Source organism: Schistocerca serialis, chromosome 6 (assembly GCF_023864345.2).
Source record: "Schistocerca serialis cubense isolate TAMUIC-IGC-003099 chromosome 6, iqSchSeri2.2, whole genome shotgun sequence".
Taxonomy (NCBI): domain Eukaryota; kingdom Metazoa; phylum Arthropoda; class Insecta; order Orthoptera; family Acrididae; genus Schistocerca; species Schistocerca serialis.
In genome coordinates, this window is record NC_064643.1 from 722,531,677 (window position 1) to 722,557,128 (window position 25,452).

The following is a 25,452-nucleotide window of genomic DNA, read 5'->3' on the forward strand; positions in this document are numbered from 1 at the left end:
AGAAGAATCATGAGTCCTCCATGTGCCGGAGTGCCATCAACAGAGGGGAGATCAAATTGGACTGACTGAAAATGAGGGAAAACAAAGTGATCATGGGTACACAGCTTTGTTTCCTGAAGACAGAAGATGACTGGCGAGCAGGATCGTAAGAGGATTGACAATTCATCCCGATTGGCTCGAATGCCACGGATATTCCAATGGATAATGGACTTAGGGCGGGCAGAAAAGGGAAGAACGTGACCAAGGGTGCCCTAAACTCAACAGCTGCTCAGAGCCAGCAGCCGACAGCGTGTAACGGCATTCAGCCGAAGGCAGAAGATCCTGATTCATAGGTTGTTCGGGAGCAGCTCCTGCCACCAGCGATTGGCCGGTAGATCGGCCACCAGCAGTGCGCCTTGGCAAGACAGAAGACGGCTGAGGGCGGTTACAGCCAGGTGATGCTGTAGATGAGACACGCCGTGGCAGAGAAGTCTCCTTCCTGGGTTTATTATTAGCCTTCTTGGAAACAGGACATTGAGATGAGGGAGGAATCGATGGTTGTGAAGACGGGGTACGTAAAAAATCTTCATGAGTAGGCTCGTTTTTGGAAGTCCAGGTGTCTGATTTTGGGGCTCATGATTTAGCAAAACCCAATGAGTGTGAGCCATAAAGTGAACAGGTGAGAGTGGAGAGGTTGAACGGGCGATCTTAGCGTTGGCCGATCTGACGACTGTGGCACTGAAGGTGAGATCACAAGTCTGTGTGGCTGCCTCCTTTGTAGGCCAAGGAGAGGCAAGGACAGTGCTGTATTTACCTGCGTGAGGCACAGTGGGCTTTTGACTGGTGAATAACTTTCGAGCAGCAAATGTCGACACCTTTTCCTTCACTCTGATTTCCTGAATGAGCCGTTCGTCTTTGAAAATGGGGCAATCTCTAGAGGAAGCAGCGTGGTCACCCATACAGTTGATGCAACGAGGGGATGGAGGTGGACAAGCACCCTCATGGGCATCCTTGCCACACGTAACGCATTTGGCCGGATTGGAACATGTCTGGCTGGTATGATTGAACTGCTGACACCGATAGCAACACGTAGGGTTTGGGATGTAAGGGCAAATGGAAATTATCTCTTAGCCCGCTTTTATGTTCGATGTAAGTTGAACTCTGTCAAATGTTAAGAAGACAGTACGGGTTGGAACAAAGTCCTTTCAACCCTTTTCATGACTCGATGAACAGCCGTTACGCCCTGGTCAGACAGGTAGTTTTGAATTTCCTCGTCGGACAATTCGTCAAGGGAGCGTGTATAAACCACCTCATGTGATTAATTTAAAGTGCGGTGAGCTACCACCTAGACAGGGAAGGTGTGTAGCAGTGAAGTACGCAGCAATTTTTGTGCCTGGAGGGCACTAACTGTTTCTAACAACAAGGTGCCATTTTGTAATCGGGAACAAGACTTTACAGGACCTGCAATTGCGTCGACACCTTTCTGAATAATGAAAGGGTTGACTACGGAGAAGTCTTGACTTTCGTCCGACTGAGAAACAACAAGGAACTGTGGCACTGATGGAAGAATTGTCCATGGCTCAGACTCATTTAACTTTTGCTTGTGAGCAGACATAGTAGATGATGAGGAAACCATTGCTGAAGTATCCCCCATGATTACCGGCGTCTTCTTCCTTGTGGGGGCACTCTCTGAGGGCACTCCCGCCTTAGGTGATTATTCACACCTCCCAAGAAACGGACAGAGGGATCAATCGGCACATTCGGAAGGTACCAGCTCAGGTAATCACCCCTCCCTGGGCCTGGCCGTCCAGGGGGTACGTACGTGTCCTACCTGTCTACCCGGGGCGGGTAATTACCGTATTTATTCGAATCTAAGCCGCACTTTTTTTCCAGTTTTTATAATCCAAAAAACTGCCTGCGGCTTAGAGTCAAGTGCAAAGTAAGCGGAAGTTCTGAAAAATGTTGGTAGGTGTCGCCACAACTAACTTCTGCCATCAAATATATGTCGCGCTAGGCAGGTATGCTTTGCAGGCACAAAGATAAATACTGGCGCCAAAACCTCTGCGTCAGTAACTAAATTAAAAAGTAGAAGAATGTTAACATTATGCAATGTATTCTTTCGTGTTTGCTGCTATTTCATTTAAATCCTGTCTGCCTAATAAACTACGAAACTAGAACAGCAAACGCGGAAGAATATACATATCATGTTATGTTTATATTCGTATTATTCTTATGCTGAATAGTGATAAAGTCAGAAACTAAGCACGGCAACTGACTAGATTTTTAAATCTAAGATGACTCTAATTTCTGTGCAGAATGTAATGTACTAAAGAAGTCGTCTGCAAAGATTTTCAAACAGAGAAAAATTTTCGCTAAACTTTTGTTCAGAACATCTTCTATCATATGCAGTCTGTTATTTGGTTCTTGTTGATCATTATCAAAGAAAGCAGCAGTTTAAGTAACAACAAATAGTAGACTCCCGCCATTGTTTCGCTTATGAGACAATTCCTCTTCTTCTTCTTCTCTCCCCCCCCCAATTGTAAGCTGCGGTAGCGCGCACAAAAGCAAGCCTTGCCGCGAGCGGCGACAGGTCGTAAACACGCATTATCCGAATGTAACAAACAATGCATGACACAGTACAATAATGCATTTTCAGCTTAGAGTGACATAAACACCTATAACAAAGAGAACGGCACTTATCAAATCAAAGCAAAATAAGCAATCGATTCAAACCAGACGAAGCACACGAAAAAAGGAAGGGTACTCGTATAAATACGGATGGAGCGCCTGACATAGCAATGGCTACCTGGTAAAGCTTAACTGTTAAGATTACGACTCGAACCAAACTACTGTAGCTGTATCTTCATCCATTCGACCTCAATTGTGTTTCACGTTACAATGGGCCAACTGTTTTTCGATTTGGAGGAGCGGTCTAAAACTTTTCTCTCACCTTGAATTTCGAGTCTCAAATTTCGGGAGCGGCTTAGATTTGGGAAAAATTGTTTTCCTTGATTTAGAGTCTCATTTTTCGGGTGCGGTTTAGATTTGAGTGCGGCTTAGATTCGAGTAAATACGGTATGCGTTACCCCGTCACAGGCTACGCGTGGGAATGTGTGGGTTGGCCTTCAGACACACACAGGGAGGAAAAAAGAGATAGGGACAAACAATGAAAAGGAAAGCAAAGAAGAGAGGTCTCAAACGCCGAAGCGAAGAGGGTAAATAGGTAAGGAAAAGAGAAGGACAGAAACTTGCCAGCAGAGAAAGCGAAGAAGAGAGACTGTTTGACAGTTTCAAGCGTCCATCTCCAGATGTTGGCACTAAACATACTCCCACCAGAGGGGGAGAAAGGGAAGGGAAGAGGCGGAGGTGGGGGGGCGGGGCAAGATGGGGGATGGGGAAGGATGTGGAAAAGGGAGGTATGCAGCTCGGAAAGGAAAGAGCGCCGCATTAGCTCGGGGTCCTGTGTTCGCTATGCATGTATCCACAAAAGAGTTGTGGACCCCCTGGGGGGAATGCAAGACCTGTCCCATACAGCCTCCCACCTAGCCCCTTTTGGTCACAAGCATCACCTATCCCATGAAGGCAGGGCTACCTGTGAAAGCAATTACTTGGCCTACAAGCTAAGCTGAAACTACCGCATTGTGTTCTACATTGACATTACAACCAACAAGCTGTCTGCGTGAATGGCAACCTACAAACTGTGGCAAAGAAACAGCTGGACCACCCAGTTGCCGAGCACACTGTCTAGCACAACATTTTTCACTTCAATGACTGCTTCACAGCCCACGCCATACGGAGTCTTCCTATCAACACCAGCTTTTATGAGCTGTGCTGATGGGAACTCTCCCTACAATATACCCTACATTCCCACAATGCCCTAGTCTCAACCTTGATTAGTCACTGTCCTTCATGCATATATCCCTTTCTCTGTTCCCACTCTAGCACTACACCACGTTATATTCCACCAATGCACCTACAGGCTTTTTACTTCTCTCTTTTACTCCCCTAACCCTCCCCTTCCAACTTCCCACCTATACTTCCCTCTCCCCACCATGTCCCTGAATGCTGTCACAAGCAGCACTTTACTTTACCCCAACCCTGTCCTTCTGTGCCTCCTCCTCTCCGCCCCAGCCTCCTCCTTACCCTACACATCCTGATTGCTTCTCCCATTATGTGCAGCTGCTCACAGTCTCATCTTGGGGGCCACTGACACGTGTGTGTGTGTGTGTGTGTGTGTGTGTGTGTGTGTGTGTGTGTGTGTGGTTGGTTTTTTTTTTTTTTTTTTTTTTTTCCGTCCACTTCAGATGGAGGCTTTTGGTCAACAGCTTACTTGTTTAACAGTCTTTTTATTGTGCCTGCCTGTGACTCAACATCTCCGTTATATGGAGAGTCTGGATCTGTCCTTTTGATAATACTGATGTTATTCCATCCTGGATTTTCCATTGTTTACATTATTATTTCTTGTTGCTGAAACAGTGGCCGAAAAACGTTCTGCACTTTAACATAAATCACTAACAGCAGCTTGTTCCGTTTTTAGTATGTACCCCGTAGTAATAATTAGTGGAAATAGATTTTGTAGTAATTATTAATGTAAACAGTGTTTTCTTTGATCTGTATGGTGCTGTGACAGTACGCAGAATTTAGTCATGCATCTGACTTGAGCTCGGCCATCTGCTCAGTACGAGTGTAATTTATATAATTTTTGTCAAATACTTAAAACCATTGGCAACGGCCTTGCCGCAGTGGACACACCGGTTCCTGTGAGAGCACCAAAGTTAAATGCAGTCGGGTGTGGTTGGCACTTGGATGGGTGACCATCCAGGCTACCATGCGCTGTTGCCATTTTTCGGGGTGCACTCTACCTCGTGATGCCAATTGAGGAGCTACTCGACTGTATAGTAGCGGCTTCATTCAAGAATACCATCATAACGACCGGGAGAGCAGTGTGCTGACCTCATGCCCCTCCTACCCGCATCCTCCACTGAGGATGGCACGGCGGTCAGGGGGTCTCAGTAGGCCACTCGTGGCCTGAAGACGGAGTACTTAAAACCATTGGAATAATGAATGTGATGCAAATATGTAAGAAACTGTGACTATATGTCAATTAAATGGAGTGTGACAAAATTGTAAATATTACAATACTGTGACATAGGGAAGCTCGTGTGTTGTATACAGCAGTAGGGCACATGACAGAGGCTTTAAATAAGCAGGTGGAGTGAGTCTAGTGGCTTTCTTTGGTTCACGTTGAGCTTCGATTGTGGTTTGTGGTAAGACTGGTGAGATTTTGGGCAGTCCAGAGTGCTTAGTATTTGCATTTTTTGCACCCTGCGTAAATTTCAGTTATCACACTGACCGTTTAAAGGCTCCGTGTGCAAACTGTAGTACTTCTGTTAGTGACAGACTTTGATGATGTTAAATTTGTGATTACTACAGTAACTCATCTGTGGTAAGAACTTTAACAATAAATGGCACTTGGAACATTGTCTATCAGTCTGCATGCTGCTCACTGTTTTATTTATTTTCCTCGGTGATTTAAGAAACTCCTATTAGTAAAAGAATTGTGTGGCCACAGATCGTACACTATTTCTTTGGTGTTACTTTACCTGAAATAAACACTGCCAAGTTAATACTTGATTCTGTGCATTTCATCAACATTATTATCCCTTGGGGTACTTTTTCTTTCATCATCATTTTATTAATTCTTTGTATGTGTACTCTGTTGAATTGCTTAGTCATCAAGCTGGACTGACAGTTCTGCACACCACGTGAATTCTGTGTTAACTGGACCAAAAGGTGACAGTATGGAACAGAACCACCAAAGAGCAGTGAATCACGTAATTATCTAGGTTGTGTGCTTGCCCAACTGGAGCGTGACTATTAGGTTTGCTTTCAGTTACAGCACTTCATCAAACTTACAGGCCCCCCAAAACACACACACACACACACACACACACACACACACACACACAAGGCACTGTCATAAATTACCCATTTTCCTGGATCTTGGCGTGGGGTTGGAAGGTATGGAAAATACACAGTTGTTAAGAACAGTATACACATTTGAACTGCTACTGATATAAAGTGAATGATAATGATGAAAACACAGTGGTATCATGGGCAATTGTTGCCCCTTCGGCCTTTGCCCTCTGAGCATCTACACAATCCCATCTGTGGACAGGAGAGCCTCAAAATACGTGGAGATCAGATTTTAAAATGCACCTTTTCTGCTGATACAAATGGTCCTTATCTGTGTTAGAAGCTTTTTTTTCCTCCACCTCACCTCGGTCCTTGAACTGAATCATTTTCTGATGTTTTGCCAGTATGAGCGTTTGGCATTGCAAGCAATAGATGATTTTGGGTCAAATAACTTTTACTTTTGAACTTTCTCTTTTGTGTGCAGGTAAGGCAGTAACACACACCAACTGCTCAAATGTTTTTTATTTGTATTTTACATTTTTAGTTCTGAAGCATCAAACTGAGGAGCAAATTTCCATAGTCTTAGTAATGGAATGACCCAGTAAATGAAATTAACATCAGAAAAGCAATGATGGATAAAATAAAATGTACAAACATCCTTTGCAGACAACAAGCTGCAAGAATAAGTTTTCAGCGCTGTTATCAGAGGCAGAGCAGGTTTGGTGGTTGATACAGTCTTATATGTGGAACTGAACATACATAAAAGTATCTGTTTTGGGACAAGTGCAGCTGATGTATGCTGCAATATTGTTGGCATTATTCGCTGTTGTGTGTGAAGAACTTTATGCAAGTGAAAGCAGCTCAAAGATAGATGTGTAGTAGCTAACTAATGTGCACCAAATTGTGTGTAATCAGCTGCATGCTGGCCACATTTTCATCTTTCTTCTGTGCATGTGATGCCGTGAATAAAATATTTGCTTTTCCTCTCTGCGTTGGGTGATTATTTTGCCTCTTGGTGTTCAAGATGAGAGATGCAAAGAAATCATGCCAAGCACTACAAAAAGGAATGAGAGTAATAGTGCTCCATGTATATCAATTTTTTAATTGATATCTGCAGGTACAATCCATGCAGCACAGTATATATGTCCTTACACAGAAAAAAGAGGGAAGCAGGTGGCAAAAGCACATGGTGCCATCCTGAAACCTGTAGAGAATTTCTAGCTAAACTAATGCACATGTTCGAACCAGTGGCGCAGACATTTCAAAGCCGTTCAATGAGTATTGCCATCACAAAAGAAAGTGTGACACTTACACAATTTAGCAAAAAACTTGTGAGGTTGGATAATACTCTGAGTTGACAAAAATTGCAATAATGAAGCAACCTGAAATGGCTTGGGTTCAATAAGCCGTAGAAAGTCCATTGCAGAAATACTGAGCCACATTGCCTCTATAGCTGTGCATGATAGCGAAAGTTTGCCAACGCAGGATTTTTTGCTTGAACTGAACTCTCGATTATTTCCCATAAATGTTCGACGGGATTCATGTTGGGCGATCTTGGTAGCCAAATCATTTGCTCGAACTGTCCAGAATGTTCTTCAAACCAATCACAAACAATCGTGGGCAGGTGACATACTGTATTGTCATCCATAAAAATTCCAACTTGGTTTGGGAACCTGACATCCATGAATGGCTGCAAATGTCCTCCAAGTAACCGAACATAACCCATTTCCTGTCAACGATCAGTTCAGTTGTACCAGAGGGACCAGTCCATTCCATGTAAACACAATCCACACCATTATGGGGAAACCACCAGCTTGCACAGTGCATTATTGACAACCTGGGTCCATGGCTTTGTGGGGGTCTGCACCACATTTGAACCCTACCATCAGCTCTTACCAACTGAAAGTGGGACTCATCTGACCAAGCCACAGTATTCCAGTCATCAAGAGTCCAACCATATGGTCATCAGCCCAGGAAGAGGCATTGCAGGCAAAGTTGTGCCATTTGCAAAGGCACTTGGGTTGGTAGTGTACTGGCATAACCGATTAATGCGAGATTTCGCCACACTGTCCTAATGGATACTTTCGTCGTACATCCCACATTGGTTTCTGCAGTTATTTAATGCAGTGTTGTTTGTTTGTTAACACTGACAATTCTGCAAAACCTTTATTGCTCTCGGTCATTAAGTGACGGCTGTCGGCCACTGCATTGTCTGTGGTAAGAGGTAATACCTGAAATTTTGTATTCTCAGCACACTCTTGACACTGCGGATCTCGTAATATTGAATTCTATAATTATTTCTGAAATGGAATGGTCCATCCGTCTAGCTCCAACAACCATTCTGTGTTCAAAATCTCTTAATTTCTTTTGTGAGACCATATAGTTTCTTAATTTCCACTGTGTGGCCATAATCACATTGGAAACCTCTTCATATGAATCAGCTGAGCATATATGACAACTCTGCCAATGCACTGCCCTTTTATACCTTTTGTATGCGATACTTCCATCATTTGTATACGTGCATATTACTATCCTATGACTTTTGTCACCTCAGTGTATTCAGTGGGCGTGCTGAAGTTAGAAAAGGATAGGGCACTCCCCTTAGAAGATGGGTGCTATCCAGGCTCAAATGATGTGATAAACGAGCAAGGATTACCGACTTTTTCAGAGCAATGGTAGCTAAACAGGCAAGCTCTAGTCACAAGATTTGCCTCTCTTAACATCAGCTCTATGACAGGATGAGCAGATGTAGTAATTGTGGTATTAAAATGGGATAAAATTGACATTTGCACAGTGTGGGACACCAAGTGGAGATATGCAAACCCACAAGATATTTGTGACGTACATAAAATCATTTATAATGGCAGCCCAAAAACCATCAATGGAGTTGGGATCATTATCAGCACAAAATTTTGTGGTTTTGAAGCAAAAATAGAATGATTTGATCATCACTTAATGAAAGTTGTTTTGGCATCTGATTAGTGGAAGATTTATATCTTCTCACATTATCCTCCATATAAAGGCAAAAACTGAGCATACACCCATTGTCTCTGTTGATGTCAATGGTCATGATGGTTCAAATGCAGATGTATATCTATGCCATTATGACAGTGGTGCTGGGAACTAGAATGCAAATGGTGAGAGAATACTTAACTTCGTTGAATACCTACTACAAGAAGCAAATATCCCATCTTTGGACTTAACACAGTGGTAACAGAATGAGCCATATCTAAATATTCTTGTACAGCAACATGGTCTACAAGTTATCTTGAATACAAAGGTCCTTCCCTATGAAACAGTTGCCACACAAATTACCCATCTTATGTCCGAATGCACATCAGACCTCTGTGAGATTGCAGTGGCCCAGCGTGGACTACAGGGTGACTATTCAAAGAACTGGAAAATAACATCATTTCAGACATCACCCTTCCACCTATTACTGGCATTGAGGGGAAAAAAAGTGGGACACCCTGAAAGATTGTGTCACAGCAAATCCTCATTAAACATTGGGTACCACAAAATCCGGATGATGTAAAATCTATCGCCAGTCATGTCTATGGACTGAAGAAGTGAAAAATGTTGTGTTTTAAAAAGTGGCTACATTGAAAGCTTCTATGATGGGGAAAAAGTAGAATTATTTTCATGATGCTAGCAGTGCAGCAAAGAAGGCAGTGATGGCAGAAAAATCGTTCCACTCCAGCAAAGTCTGTGATAAACTTTCGCCAACAACAGAAGAGAACTCTACCGCCTTGCGAAGCAGCATTTCAGACAAACAGAGGCCATAGAAAAATTCCGTGGAAGCGACTATGAAGAAGCAAAACTTGTCACCAGTAGGAAGAATGTAGCTGAGTGATGGCATTAATACTCTGAGAAAATTTGCAATCAGGAGTTTCCACATACTCTGATTCAAGTGCCAGCACCTGTACAGGAAACCAAGACACCAATCGTGGTGTTGTCAAAACAGTGTATAAAATGAAAAATGGAAAGGGAACAGGACCAGACAACTATCTGCAGAGCTGTATAAAACCAAAGAACTGGGATTCAACTGAATAGCTTCAGCTTTGTGGAAATCAAAGCACTGGGATTCAACTTAATGGCTGAGATTTCTTCAAAAAAATTTTGTTGAACAGGAAAGGATTCCAACTGGTGGACATGTAGTACAACAATTGCAATTTGGAAGCAGAAGGGTAGCCCAGCTGAATGTTGCAACTACTGCTCAATATATCTTCTGTCACACACGATTAACATCTGTGAACACATCATTGACAAAAGGATCTGACAATTGGCAATCAATGTGGATTCGTGAGGGGCTCTGGCATGGCAGATGCTTTTCATGTTGCTTGCCTGCTTATAGAAAAAGACATTGAGAAGTCAAAGCACCCCCACCTTGCTTTCCTTAACCTTGAAAAGGCCTTTGAGTGCCACACAAGTTGATCTGGTTTGTCTTGCAGGAGCATGAACACCTGAAGAATTAGTGATGGGTCTGACTGTTCTACTATAACCCAGAAAGCTGAATACAATAAGCTGCTGGACTACTGGGCAATTTTCCTGAATTTTACTGCATGCTGCTCCACCAGCAGAAAACTGCTCCATCAGCAGAAAATATGCCAATAATTTTAACAGAAGTAACGGTAAATGTTTAACACAATGATAAATATAAATTCTTCATATCAGGAAACAAACAATGACAGGAAAACTACTGGTGGAACATATTGATGCTGTAGCAGTGGAGACCGTTCTTTTGAGAACAATAACGGAAGACATCTTGAATTTTGTTATGTCCTTGAAACTTTCACGACCCAAAAATGTGCACAGGGAACATGCTGGAAAATGAGCTTCAGGTATGGTGGACTAAGAATTTGGGTGGCAGAGGTAGTTGACTTACTGTGCTTCACATAAGATCAACAAACTCATTTACTCCTCAAAGATGCTGATTTTTAAAGTGTCAAAGGCAAAACATTGTGAAGCCTACAATTCTCCAATACTGTCTTGAAGCAGAGGTTGAAGAACAATTATTGCAGCACATTCAGTCATCACAAAGAACAACAGGAGCAGACACTATGTTTCAGTGAACAGGAGCCGCCACTACGAACACAAAAAGTCAAATATAAAGACATAGCCGGCCTTAGAGAACTATACTTTTAATGCTGGTCACAGTAGAACATCTGCTCCTGCTCAAGTCCCACACGCCAACGTAACATATTTATGACTGAGATGACATAAAGACACGGCATGTGTATGCTACAGTGAAGTCATATATTGGAGACAAGAACAGTGTATTTACGAGGGTGGTTCGAAAAATTCTCGGAACGGAACAGAAAAAAAAGTACTTACATCACTGAAACTTATTTTGTTTGTCAATGTAGTCTCCTTGTAGATTAATGCACTTGGTCCAACGATGTTCCAGTGGCTTGATCCCATCTCGAAAATAAGTATCCTCCAGGCCTGTAAAATAGTTGTCAACTCTGGCTATCAATTCTTCGTTTGAAGTGAATCTTCGACCACCAAGAAAAATTTTCAGTTTTGGGAAGAGATGGAAGTCTGATGGTGTCATATCAGTTGAATAAGGCAGGTGTGGCAACAATTCGTACCTTAGTTCGTGTTATTTTGCCACAGCAATGGTACACGAGTGCGGGCGCACATCACATCAAGAGTCGCAGCACCCATCTTGCAGATTTTTCCTTCATTTGTAATTCTTCAGTTAAAATGTGATACGACCTTCCAGATGACATCTGGTAAGTGTGAGCAATTTCATGCACTTTCAATCAGCAATTCTCCATGACCATTTTGTGCACTTTTGCAATGATTTCTGGAGTAATGACACATCTTGGCTGACCACTGTGCAGGTCATCATCTAAGTTCTCCTGACCAAATTTAAGTTCAATTGTCCACTTGGCAGCAGTTGAATATAAAGGAGCAGAGTCCCCCAGTGTATTCTGGAAATCGGCATGAATATCCTTTGCTTTCATACCTTTCTTTATTAAGTACTTAATCACTGTTTGAATCTCAATTTTTTCCATCTTCGCAAATCACTACACAGGAACAACAAGAGAGCTATGTCACTACCACAGCTCTCTTCCAAGACCACTGATGTGGCATGTGTTTACAGGCAACAGTCCAATGAATATCACGTGAACAACCTGTTGCGCTAGCGCTGACCTCTCATGGTGATTCCGAGAACTTTTCAAACCACCCTCGTAGAATCACATGTGTATAGGGGCTTGAACAAAAAACTAGGATACAGTGACCACCCAGAGAAAAACTGGCAGACACACAGTTATGGAGCCTTTCAAATAATCCAGACTCAGAGTAATACAGGTTCCTTGACCAGACAGATTCAGTTCCATGTACACTGGGTATATGCCCATATACAGATAGCAGTATCATCACGACACAAGGTATAGAAGGGCAGTGCATCATCATTTGTACTCAGATGATACATGTAAAAAGGTTTCCACATGACGGGAATTGATAGTCTTTGGACATTACATTGTAGTTGGAGCTATAGACATTAGACATTCTATTTTGGAAATTGTTATGGAATTCAATATTCTGAGATCCACAGTATAAAGAGTGCACCAAGAATACAAAATTTCAGGCATTACTCTTATCATGGACAATGCAGTGGCTGATGGCCTTCACTTAATCACTGAGAGAAACGGTATTTGCATAGAGTTGTCCGTGCTAACAGACAAGCAAAACTGCACAAAAAAAAAATCACAGAAATGGGCTTGTGACCGTATCAGTTGGACCCTGGATGACTGGAAAACCATGACTTGGTCAGAAGAGTCCCAATTTCAGTTGGTAAGAACTGATGCAGGGTTTGAGGGTAGCGCAGACCCCACAAAGCCAGGGACCCAGGTTGTCCATGAGGCGCTGTGCAATCTGATGGTGTCTCCATAATGGTGTGAATTACACTCCTGGAAATGGAAAAAAGAACACATTGACACCGGTGTGTCAGACCCACCGTACTCGCTCCGGACACTGCGAGAGGGTTGTACAAGCAGTGATCACACGCACGGCACAGCGGACACACCAGGAACCGCGGTGTTGGCCGTCGAATGGCGCTAGCTGCGCAGCATTTGTGCACCGCCGCCGTCAGTGTCAGCCAGTTTGCCATGGCATACGGAGCTCCATCGCAGTCTTTAACACTGGTAGCATGCCGCGACAGCGTGGACGTGAACCGTATGTGCAGTTGACGGACTTTGAGCGAGGGCGTATAGTGGGCATGCGGGAGGCCGGGTGGACGTACCGCCGAATTGCTCAACACGTGGGGCGTGAGGTCTCCACAGTACATCGATGTTGTCGCCAGTGGTCGGCGGAAGGTGCACGTGCCCGTCGACCTGGGACCGGACCGCAGCGACGCACGGATGCACGCCAAGACCGTAGGATCCTACGCAGTGCTGTAGGGGACCGCACCGCCACTTCCCAGCAAATTAGGGACACTGTTGCTCCTGGGGTATCGGCGAGGACCATTCGCAACCGTCTCCATGAAGCTGGGCTACGGTCCCGCACACCGTTAGGCCGTCTTCCGCTCACGCCCCAACATCGTGCAGCCCGCCTCCAGTGGTGTAGCGACAGGCGTGAATGGAGGGACAAATGGAGACGTGTCGTCTTCAGCGATGAGAGTCGCTTCTGCCTTGGTGCCAATGATGGTCGTATGCATGTTTGGCGCCACAATCAGGACTGCATACGACCGAGGCACACAGGGCCAACACCCGGCATCATAGTGTGGGGAGCGATCTCCTACACTGGCCGTACACCACTGGTGATCGTCGAGGGGACACTGAATAGTGCACGGTACATCCAAACCGTCATCGAACCCATCGTTCTACCATTCCTAGACCGGCAAGGGAACTTGCTGTTCCAACAGGACAATGCACGTCCGCATGTATCCCGTGCCACCCAACGTGCTCTAGAAGGTGTAAGTCAACTGCCTTGGCCAGCAAGATCTCCGGATCTGTCCCCCATTGAGCATGTTTGGGACTGGATGAAGCGTCGTCTCACGCGGTCTGCACGTCCAGCACGAACGCTGGTCCAACTGAGGTGCCAGGTGGAAATGGCATGGCAAGCCGTTCCACAAGACTACATCCAGCATCTCTACGATCGTCTCCATGGGAGAATAGCAGCCTGCATTGCTGCGAAAGGTGGATATACACTGTACTAGTGCCGACATTGTGCATGCTCTGTTGCCTGCGTCTATGTGCCTGTGGTTCTGTCAGTGTGATCATGTGATGTATCTGACCCCAGGAATGTGTCAATAAAGTTTCCCCTTCCTGGGACAATGAATTCACGGTGTTCTTATTTCAATTTCCAGGAGTGTATGTTTACATGGAATAGACTGGGTCCTCTGGGGCAACTGAACTGGTCCTTGACAGAAAATGATTATGTTCGGCTACTTTAGAGACCATTTGCAGCCATTCATGGACTTCATATTCCCAAACCAAGTTGGAATTTTTACAGATGACAATGTGCCATGTCACCCGGCCACAACTCTTCACGACTGGTTTGAAGAACATTCTGGACAGTTCAAGCAAATTATTTGGCTACCCAGATTGCCCGACATGAATCCCATCGAACATTTGTGGGACATAATCAAGAGCCAGTTCATGCACAAAATTGTGCATTGGCAAAACTTTCGCAATTACGGATGACAATAGAGGCTGCTTGGCTCAATATATGTGCAGGGACTTCCAACAACTTGCTGAGTCCATGCCACAATAAGTTGCTGCATTGCAACAGGCAATAGGAGGTCCAATACGATATTAGGTGGTGTCCCGTGACTTTTGTCACCTACATGTAAGTACACTCACATAAACAGATAAATATTAATTCCATGATATAGTAGATACCTAGAACAAGAAAATAAAATTAACTTTTTATAACTCATTAAATTAAGTGTTTCTTAAGCACTGAATATTGCAATTTTTACAACTGGAAACTATTTTAAAACTTGTGTCTCACTGAGACTTTCTACAATAAACACGACTAAATTCATTGGAGCAATAAAATGATCTGTTACTGTTTGAGAGATAAAACATTATACAAAATAACAGAATGTAAATTAGTGATGTCACATTGCATTTCTCCATCTTTTTCTAATACTCTGGGCTCTTAACCATCAATGAAAGAGCAAATGATGGGAATCTCTTGCCCCGTGCAAAGTCCCAAGCAACTGAAAAAAGTGCAGGCAATTCCAGCATATAAGAAAGGCATGAAACAGACCCGCATAAGTAAAGACCAATACCCTTAACACTGGTTTGCTGCAGAATTCTTGAAGACATACAGAATTCAAATGTAATAAATTTCCTTGAGACGGAAAAGCTTGTATCTACAAATCAGCATAGATTTAGAAACCAAAGCCAGGGTGAAGCCAGCTCAACCTTTTCCCACATGATATCCTGCGAACCATGGACGTGGAGCAACAAGCATATTCCATATTTCTAATTATCTTGTAAGTGTTTGATATGGTGACCCACTGCAGGCAGTTAATAAAGGTTTGAGCATACAGATAAGGTTCTCAGATTTGTGAGTGACTTCAAGACTTCTTAAGTAAAGAACCCAGTACACTGTCCTTGATGGTGACTGTTCACCACAAACAAGGGTAGCATCAGGAGTGCCCCCAGGAAGTGTGATGGGATCACTCCTATTCCCTAGATACATCACTATGTGATCAAAAGAATCCAGACATCTGGCTGGAAATGACTTACAAGTTCGTGGTGCCCTCCACTGGTAATGCTGGAATTCAATATGATGTTGGCTAGCCTTGATGACAGCTTCCACTCTCGCAGGCATACGTTCAATTACGTGTTGGAAGATTTCTAGGGGAATGGCAGTGCATTCTTTATGGAGTGCTGCACTGAGGAGAGGTATCAATGTCAGTTGGTGAAGCCTAGCATGAAGTCGGCATTCCAAAACATCCCAAAGGTGTTCTATAGGATTCAGGTCAGGACTCTGTACAGGCCAGTCCATTACGGGAATGTTGTTGTTGTGCAACCACTCCGCCACAGGCCGTGTATTATGAACAGGTGCACGAGTGTGTTGAGAGATGCAATCGCCATACCTGAATTGCTCTTCAACAGAGTGAAGCAAGCAGGAGCTTAAAACATCAATACAGGCCTGTGCTGTGATAGTGCCACGCAAAACAACGAAGGGTGCAAGCCCCCTCCATGAAAAACATGACCACACCATAACACCAACACTTCCAAATTTTACTGTTGGCATTACACACACTGGCAGATGACATTCACTGGGCACTCGCCATACCCACACCCTGCCATCAGATTGCCACATTGTGTATCGTGATTTGTCATTCCACCCAACATTTTTCCACTGTTCAATCATCCAATGTTTACACTCCTTGCACCAAGCGAGGTGTCGTTTGGCATTTACAGTCTTGATGTGTGGCTTATGCGCAGGCAGTCGACCATGAAATCAAGTTTCCTCACCTCCCACCTAACTGTCATAGTACTTGCAGTGGATGTTGATGTAATTTAGAATTCCTGTGTGATGGTCTGGATAGATGTCTGCCTATTACACATTACGAACCTCTTCAACTGTCAGCGGTCTCTGTCAGTCAACAGATGAGGTCGGCCTGTATGCTTTCGTGCTGTACATGTCCTTCATGTTTCCACTTCAGTATCATTGGACCTAGGGATGTTCAGGAGTGTGGATTCAAATGGATCTGACCACTGTGGGACTTAACATCTGAGGTCATCAGTCCCCTAGAACTTAGAACTACTTCAACCTAATTAACCTAAGGACATCACACACATCCATGCCCGAGGCAGGATTCAAACCTGCGACCGTAGCAGTCGCGCAGTTCCAGACTGAAGCGCCTAGAACCGCTCGGCCACACTGGCCGGCAGGAGTGTGGAAATCTCGCTTACAGATGTATGACACAAGTGACATCCAATCACTTGACCACGTTCGAAGTCTGTGAGTTCCGCAGAGCGCTCGATTCTGCTCTCTCACGATGGCTAATGACTACTGAAGCTGCTGATATGGAGTTACTGGCAGTAGGTGGCAGCACAATGCACGTAATATGAAAAAAGTATGTTTTTGGTGGTGTCTGGATACTTTTGATCACATAGTGATCTGATGGACAGGGTGAGTAGCAACTTACAGCTGTTTGCTGATGATGCTGTGGTGCAGGGGAAGATGTCATTATTGGGTGACTGTAAAAGGGTACAGGAAGACTTACAATTTCTTGTTAGTGTGATGAATGGTAGAGTGCTGTAAAAAAGAGAGAGAGAGAACGCCACAAAGTGATACAAATGGAATGAGCACAACCTACTGATAACAGGGAAGGTAAATGGTTGACTTTGTTTTAGTGGGAGAACTTCAGGCTAGTGTAGTTCATCTATAAAGCAGACCACATAGGACAGCAGTGTGACCCATTACTGCATACTGATCGAGGTTGCATTAAAGGAAGACGTAAAAGCACAATTTGACACTGGTAAGTTTGATTACCATGAAAGTATTATGAAGACACTACCTGAAGTCAAATGGGAAACCTTGGAGGGAAGATGGCGTTCTTTTGTGAGGCACAATCGAGGAAATCCAGAGAACCAGCATTTGAGAACAACTACGGAATGATACTACTCCTGCCAATGTACATTTTGTCTAAGGACCACAATGATAAATTAGGGCTCATATGAAGGCTTATAAATAGTAGTTTTTCCCTTACTTTATCTGGGAGTGGAATAGGAAAGAACATGACCAGTAATGGTACATGGTATGCTGCACCCTGCATCACATAGTGGTCTGTGGAGTATGTATGAGGATGTAGATGTACTCAGTTTCAGAGATAAGGATTTATTAGTAGTGATATAGAGGGTAAACTTACTACACCATGCACCATATAACACAAAACAGAATGTGGCACACTTTACATAACATGAGAAAAACTACAAAGGTGATAACTCAGTAGTGCTACAAATAATATCTGTCAAAGTAATAGTCAATCGACTTTGGATCTTGCCAACTCTGTTCCCGTACCTCATTAGCCAATTTCATAATTAGGCTTCTTCAATTCTCTCCCTCATTTCCTCCATCCACTTCTATGCCCATGTATACATCAGTAAACAAATATTACTGTTTTCACTTTGTTCTTTAAACATCTCTTCTGGCACAGTCATTAGACACTGTAACATTACTGTTCAAGGGTCTAATTTCTGAAATTCAGCATTGTACACAATACAATACAATACAATACATTACCTTTATTTCCCTACACAATAAAAATGTTTGTTGAAATAATACTCATGTATAATACTCTTGACAGCAATTGTACTGACCGGAAACTCGCTACTGTCAGTGGAGTGATTACACACTATCCATAAATCCTGACTGTCCCTGTCCTTGTCATCCGGTACTTTACGTATGTGAGACCAGAAGAGCGAGTCTCGCTGAGATGCCGGCCATATACGTTTGTGAACCTGTAGGAATATCAGCGTGTCCTCGGAAACTTTCTCGAGCACTGTCATCTGCTCAATAGTGCCTGGAAACAAAATAATTACAAATTCTTTAGTTGTGGCAACATGTATTTACTTTCAAAAATCAACACAGAACCTAGTTTAAATTTCCCATTCCTTTATTGTAAATTGCTAATTAAAGTGACTGAAAGTGTACTAGCCCATACTACATACAATTCACCTGTAAAATGTTATTTAGCTACTTAATACATAAATAAATAAAAGAAAGCCGATGAACTGGATTCCAAAAATATAAAAGCTATGTTGGAACTATTAAATAATTCCTTCCCAAAAATGTGTAAGTGTTTGAGAGATGAAGTAGTAGTTCCAGATCCCCTATTAGGATGGTAATAAATATATTGCAATACTGTGGCACTACGAGATGTGAGATGGCAAGGTCAAGGACGAATAGATATGATACACCTCAGTATTCTTTGCTGTAGAGTGGAGCAGAAAGAAGAATAGGTCAGTCTGGAACAGGATTTATAACAACAAATGGGATAAAGAGAAGTACTTTGGAATTTGAACCTATAAAGAAAAAACTGAGTAGACTCAAAATTAAAGATGTCCTTGCAAGTACATGCAGGAAAATACAACCTACTGCTAGTTTTGGGAGAGTTTATTGCAAAGGTTGTGGGAAACCAATGTGAAAGAGTATCAATGAGATACACTTTACACAAGAAAAAAGAACTGAGAATGGATCTATGCCATGTCAGTTTTCTACTAGTAAAAACTGTAAAAACAAACCAAATAAAAATTACAGACACTCTGACAGCAGACGAGGAAATAATAGGAGGAATAGAAGTGAGAAAGTGGTGAAAGCAGCAGCACAAGAAGCAAGCAAAGAAATGAATGAATGGGTTGATGATGAATGTAAACTAGCGATAGACAATAGAAACTCAGCAAAACTGAGAACGCTACAGAGAGAGAGGCAACAAAAATTTGGAAGTGTATAAGGAAGCAAGGTCAAATGCACATATGATACATATGAAAAAGAAATGACCGGAGACAAAATTTCAAGGTAAAAGAATTAATGAAACAGAAGGGAACAAGAGAATTGTATCATGTAATATGAAGGACAAGGAAAAATCACAGATGGGGGGAAATAGGGTGATGATCTCTTTACAGTTCTGTTTACCTTAGCTCTAAACAGTCTGATACAAAAAACATAAAAAGAGAGGTACAATAATGATTAAATCCTGCTGGATGCATGCAAATGCAGGTACTCTTGGAATTGTGGCAAAATGCTTAAAGAAATGTAATGGTAGCAGAAAGAGAAAAATTGAACTGACTGTAAATGAAAACAAGACAAAAATACGTGATAAATTCCAGTTCTAGGCTAGAAGAAAACCACATGGCTTGAAGGGCTCTAATACACGTTTCAAAGTTGTCAGTTACTTTCATTATCTAGATGTCCTTTTAACTAGTGAAAATAATATGAAATAATCTGTAAAAGAAAGGATACAAGCAGGAAATAGAGCCTATATACAAATTTTCAGTTATTGAGATAACAGGGTGTTCCTACCTGTAGATTGTGGAACATGTTGGAACAAATGTCATCTGGTCTTTGAGGTTATACTTGGGTCAATCCAGCAACGGGCAGAGTAGATTGAGAAAACCAGTCTTGCACACGGAGTTTTAACAAAGCTTACAATCTTCACCATTGTCCTTAAAACTGATCGCGCCCCTGGTTCTGAGTCAAGTAGAATGGCTTAACCAGACTTCAAAGGTTCTGTGACAAACTAGGCTGTGACTCCTTGGACAGGGGAGGGGGGACTTCTGATGAGTGACAGTATATAATTAAAAAGCAAGCAATTAAGTCACCAAACAATCAAAGAAATTTTATCTTATATACTTCCTGTTCACATCACCTCAGCATTTACTGCGATAGAATTATTTGCGATGGGTGCAATCCAGCAGCGCAGGAAGAGAGGTGGTGGTGGTGGTGGTGGTGGTGGTGGTGGTGGCACTGGAGGAGGAGAAGGAGGCAGTGAAAGAGGGGTTGCTTCAAGAAGTACAAAATATTCATATTTAAGTAACGTAACATATAAATTTTGAAAATACTTCATTTTTAGAATATACTTTCTATTCACATCTTCTTGAAGTAAGATATGTTATTTGTCTCTAAAAAGTTGACAAGCCTTCTTATGGTTCATGTATAGCCGAAAATGCTGAAGTAGTATGCAAATGAAATCCCTCCAACCCGGACGCAGAAGAAAAAAAAAAAAAAAACACTCAGATAACAACTTGGGTCAGTCAGTTGTCTCACATTAAGTGAAAATACTCAAATCTGGAGAGTAAGTAAAAATATTTGATTTGTATAGCCAACATAGCCACAGAAACTACTTTCATTCAGTTGTTTCACCTAACGGGGTGGGGTGGGGGAGGGAACCACATGGGGGGGGGGGGGGGGGGGGGGGAAATTGACAGGCCAATTGGTTACTAAAACCAGTCAATTATACTATCACTAGCATATCTTCCACATAAATCAACTATGACCTTTGTTTCAAATGTTAACCTCCAATTCACTATCCACTCTCTGTTCTTGTGATTGTATAGTGACACATACCGACTAATTTGGATACAACTCAAGGCAGAGTAAAGTAAAATTACTTGTATAGTGACACGCACTGGGTAATCTGTACACAAGTCAAGTCAGGGGTAAAGTAAAATTACTGAGTAAATGCCTTATTTATCTGTATGCACAAGAGGAGATTGTGTTGATGCTGGCCAAGACCAATAGAGAAAAGTCTTCCCATCCACATGGTACTTAATTGACAATTCTGCAGCATCCAAAACTGCAAATTGTGCTATACCCAAATGAAGAATTAAATTAGACAAGTTCTCGAAGTCTGGCAGAAAAGTAATTATTTTAAACACCTCCTACAAAGGTACCCTGCAATCCTAAGATGTATAGACTTATCTGTCCAAACAATACATTTATTAAACTGCAAAAATATCTCCTCTATGAAGGTTTTCTGATACAAAGAGATTCTCAGTCTCAGCCCATGCCAGTATGGCTTCACACAGTATAACTCTATTGAGGATGCCGTTTCCTGAGCAACAACATAGTACATAACGTCTCCGATAACTACAAGATTACAGTTAGGATAGACATCACAGGCACCTTTGACAATTTACAGATATCCCAATTTGTTTATATGAATGTATGAGCATTTCGTAACTGCTTCCGTGACTACTGATGACATATGAGGGCTGTTCAAAAAGTAAGGTGACTTTTCAAATTGCACAGGCAACATACATTTGATTATCATTTTTTTTATTTTATGTTGGTACACATGTCCCAAACATATGTTCACAGGTTCAAGTGCACAGCATACTTCATTTGTTTTTGACAGATAGAAAGGTTAGATGTGTTTGTGTGTGCTCAGTGATTTTCAATTATTATAAACAATGGAGCAAGAAATCAACATCAAATTTTGTGTGAAAAATGGAATCAAGTGCTCTAAAACACTTGAAATGTTGACAATGATGATCCTGATTTGCACGAAAGAGTCATAACTGATGATGAAACATGGGTTTATAGTTATGATGTCGAAATCAAAGCCCAATCGTCCCAATGAAAACATCCTGAAGAGCCAAGACCGAAAAAAGCACACCAAGTTCAATCAAATGTCAAAGTTTTGCTCGCTTTATTTTTTTTCCATTACCACGCATAGCGCATCAGGAATTTGTGCCTCAAGGTCATCCAGTCAAAAAGGAGTATTACCTTGTCGTTATGTGCCGTTTGCGAAAAGCAATATGCAAAAAACATCCAGAATTGTGTAAGTACAATTCATAGCTTTTGCATCACGACAGTGCACCTGCTCACTCATTGTTGCTAGTGAGAGATTGTTTGGCCAAAAACACAACCGGCCATCCCAGTCCAATGGGCCGCGAGCAGGGCAGAAGCTACATGGGACACGGACATATCTGCACAAACAGCCGTAGAGCAACTGTAAGTCCATTTCTGTGCACACCAGGAGGTAATCTTGCTGACCAGAAGCCAAACATTGATTGTTGGACAGCTACCAATCGTTGACGACATGGACATCCACAAATAGCCTCTTTGCTTCCATCTCCCCTTACGTCCTGACTAGCCAATCATATTAGAGGGCCAATTAAAAGTTTTACAACAGTGACGTCAGACATCGATAGTCTGTAATAAATAGAAGCACCTATCCCCATGCAAAACCAGTTGTGCCCTGAGGAAGGCCATTGCAATTTGGCCGAAACGTTGGTTTTAGTTTATTATTGTTGTTAGTTTTTAGCAATGACACGGCATAATACCCAGAAGAATTTTAATAACTAAGCACACTCAAGTTTGCGATCTCAATCTGCTCTTCCATTTCAAAGCTTCATGAAAATTAGATACCCATAAATCCTTATCTTTCCCCATTACCTATCTTGACCTTCAATTGCCTAAAAATATTAATATACCTTTAACACTTAGCGTGCGGTTGATGTAACATTACGGCAACTGTAGGAAATGGGAATGTGCAGCGGATGCACTGTAATACTACTTCCTATCAGTTATGATGATTTTCGTGCAGTTGATGTAACATTATGGCAACTGTAGGAAATGGGAATGTGCAGCAGACGTACCGTAATACTAATTCCCACCAGTTATGGTGATTTTTCTGAGTTGTCAAACATATATTTATGATTCTGGAGAAGACAACAGCAATTGAACATCAAATCTGTTGTTTTATTACATCAGATTTGTAAGATTTCAACTATTACAGAGTCATCTTCAGTGTTAAAAATCACAAAACAGGAGAATCAGGGAGAAATATAATATAGTTGACACCATATTGTAAGTGCAACAAAAAGCACCACACAGTTACATACCGCATAGCAACAGGTGACATTAGTCCAAAGTGTCACGTAGTAAACAATATTGGTGTAGAGCTTACAGGAGTCTAACATTAAATGAAGCCGTTGCTTACATGGTTGAACAGGAGAAAAAAGTGAAGTCAGAGCCACGTGCTGCCTTCTATCGAGGCTCTGGTGAATAGATGCAGGATAGTAAAGCTATATAATTTTTAACAAATTTCTTTAAAAAAGTGCTGAACAATAAAACCACAAGTGATGGTTAAACATGGAAAGCAAATCATATGTTTGGAGCCATAAATATTACCTGCTCAATGGCAGTAAGCACAGGATAGTATGTCACGTATTTTTGCATTAAAAACTGAAGGAAGAGGACCCATTTACAATTCCATACAATACAAAAAGCACAATATTAAAATAATGTACCAAAGCAATTAAAAATGATAGGAAATGAAGATAGTACAATAAACCAAGACATACCCTATATGAGCATAAACTAACATAGTAAAACTTGTAAAAATGTGTTAGTGCCATCTCTGGGCATACAGTGCAAACACGTGCGATAAAACAGTATACAACATCAGAAGGTGTGAAGCTAGCCAATGGTGCATACAAAGTGAACATACAAGTAAAATAAAGAAATGCAACAGAGAAGAGAGAACACGGTTATTTTCAAATGCACACCCTCTCTGGGCTAATATAAGATAAAATTAGCCAAGGAACAAGACAACCACACTTTTTGTTATTTTTATGCCCCCAGAAACAAATCATATTATAAAAAATTGTATAGGAAGTTAAAAAGGGCATCCATAAAAGATATGAAGTACCAACTTGAAATGTCTAACAACATACGGACACAATATGTACTAGTAATACGACACACTTGTGGTGATAACAAAAAAGCCAGCAGTACATTAAGCAATGGGATAGATCTCATTATGAGCTACAGATCAACTGTTAATTTCTGATTTTTGATAAATCAACTGTTGAATGTCTTCAAGAAGCCACATGGCAATATCATCATCATTTACACATTTTCTATCATTGCAAATGCAATCGCACTGAGTTGTCAGATCTTTGTGCTAAGTGGTGCCATGCACCTAGCAAATTCCAACAATGGACTGCACTAATAGCACAATAATGGAAATGTGTTAGACATCATCCAACACTGGAGCTCTGTTGGAAAATTGTAATGTCGGACATAGTCCGACTGTGGACCAGGAAGGGTTAATCCCGGTCGTATGACAGGGTTATGGAAAATAAAATATGCTCATACAACTTATTTATGCACTACTGGTTATCTTAATACCTTTCGATGATGCCTATACTATAAGCCCTAGTGCCAGTGTATTTTATCAGTTGGACAACGTGAGTTTATGTCCCAAAGGGAATACTTCAGTTTATTGCACTATTTTTATTTCTTCTAAATTTTAATTGCTTTGGTACTTTGTTTTAACACTGTACTTTTTGTGTTGTGTGGAACTGTAAATGGATCCCCTTACATTAATTTGTAATGCAAAAATACATGACATACTATCCCGTACTTACTACGATTGAGCGGGCTATGCTTACGGCTCCACACATTAATTGCTTTCCATGTTTATAGCCATTACTTGTGGTTCCATTGTTCAGTACATTTTTAACAATTTTTTTTAAATTATATAGCTTTACTATCATGCTCAACAGGGGGCATCACATGGCTCTGAAGTCACTCTTTCTTCCCGTTCAGCCATGTAAGCAATGGCTTCAGTTCATGTTAGACTCCTGTAAGCTCTACACCTGTTGTTACATGGTATGTACTGTTCCGGCATAATAAAATGCAACCACAGAGAAGGCTGTGAAATGACATCAGTCAATAGCACACTGATCAGGACGTCACCAAGATAGGAGCGGCATCTAGACAAAGTGAATATAAGCGATTCTCCCACCAGCCTTAGGCAGACAGTATTAGCACAGTACCAGACTCGCAGACCAGCACAGTATTAGCACAGTACTAGGAAAGCACTACGATAGTAGTGTTGTGTGATCCATATCAATTGTTTACATGGACCTTTTATACAGCAAAGGACTTTGATTGTTTGCATGTTGCTCATCACTTGTGACACTGTTGTAATTTCAAAGTTAAGTACTGTCAATCTTCTGTTTTGTAATAAAAACTATTAATCTGATTTTCTTGAATGTATAGCATTCTGAGACCACAGCACCCTTTAGGCATCCTATACGAGACGAGTGGGCAGTACCCCACATT

General features: G+C 41.9%; 1 protein-coding gene across 1 annotated transcript in view; it reads right to left on the minus strand.

Moving 5' to 3' along the window:
- LOC126483823 (ceramide transfer protein) overlaps nt 1–25,452 on the minus strand; it is a 203,827-nt gene that overhangs the window by 46,200 nt on the left and 132,175 nt on the right. The window contains exon 8 of the mRNA XM_050107021.1: nt 18,195–18,397. Coding sequence (XP_049962978.1) covers nt 18,195–18,397 — 203 coding nt within the window. The remainder of the gene's footprint in view (nt 1–18,194; nt 18,398–25,452) is intronic.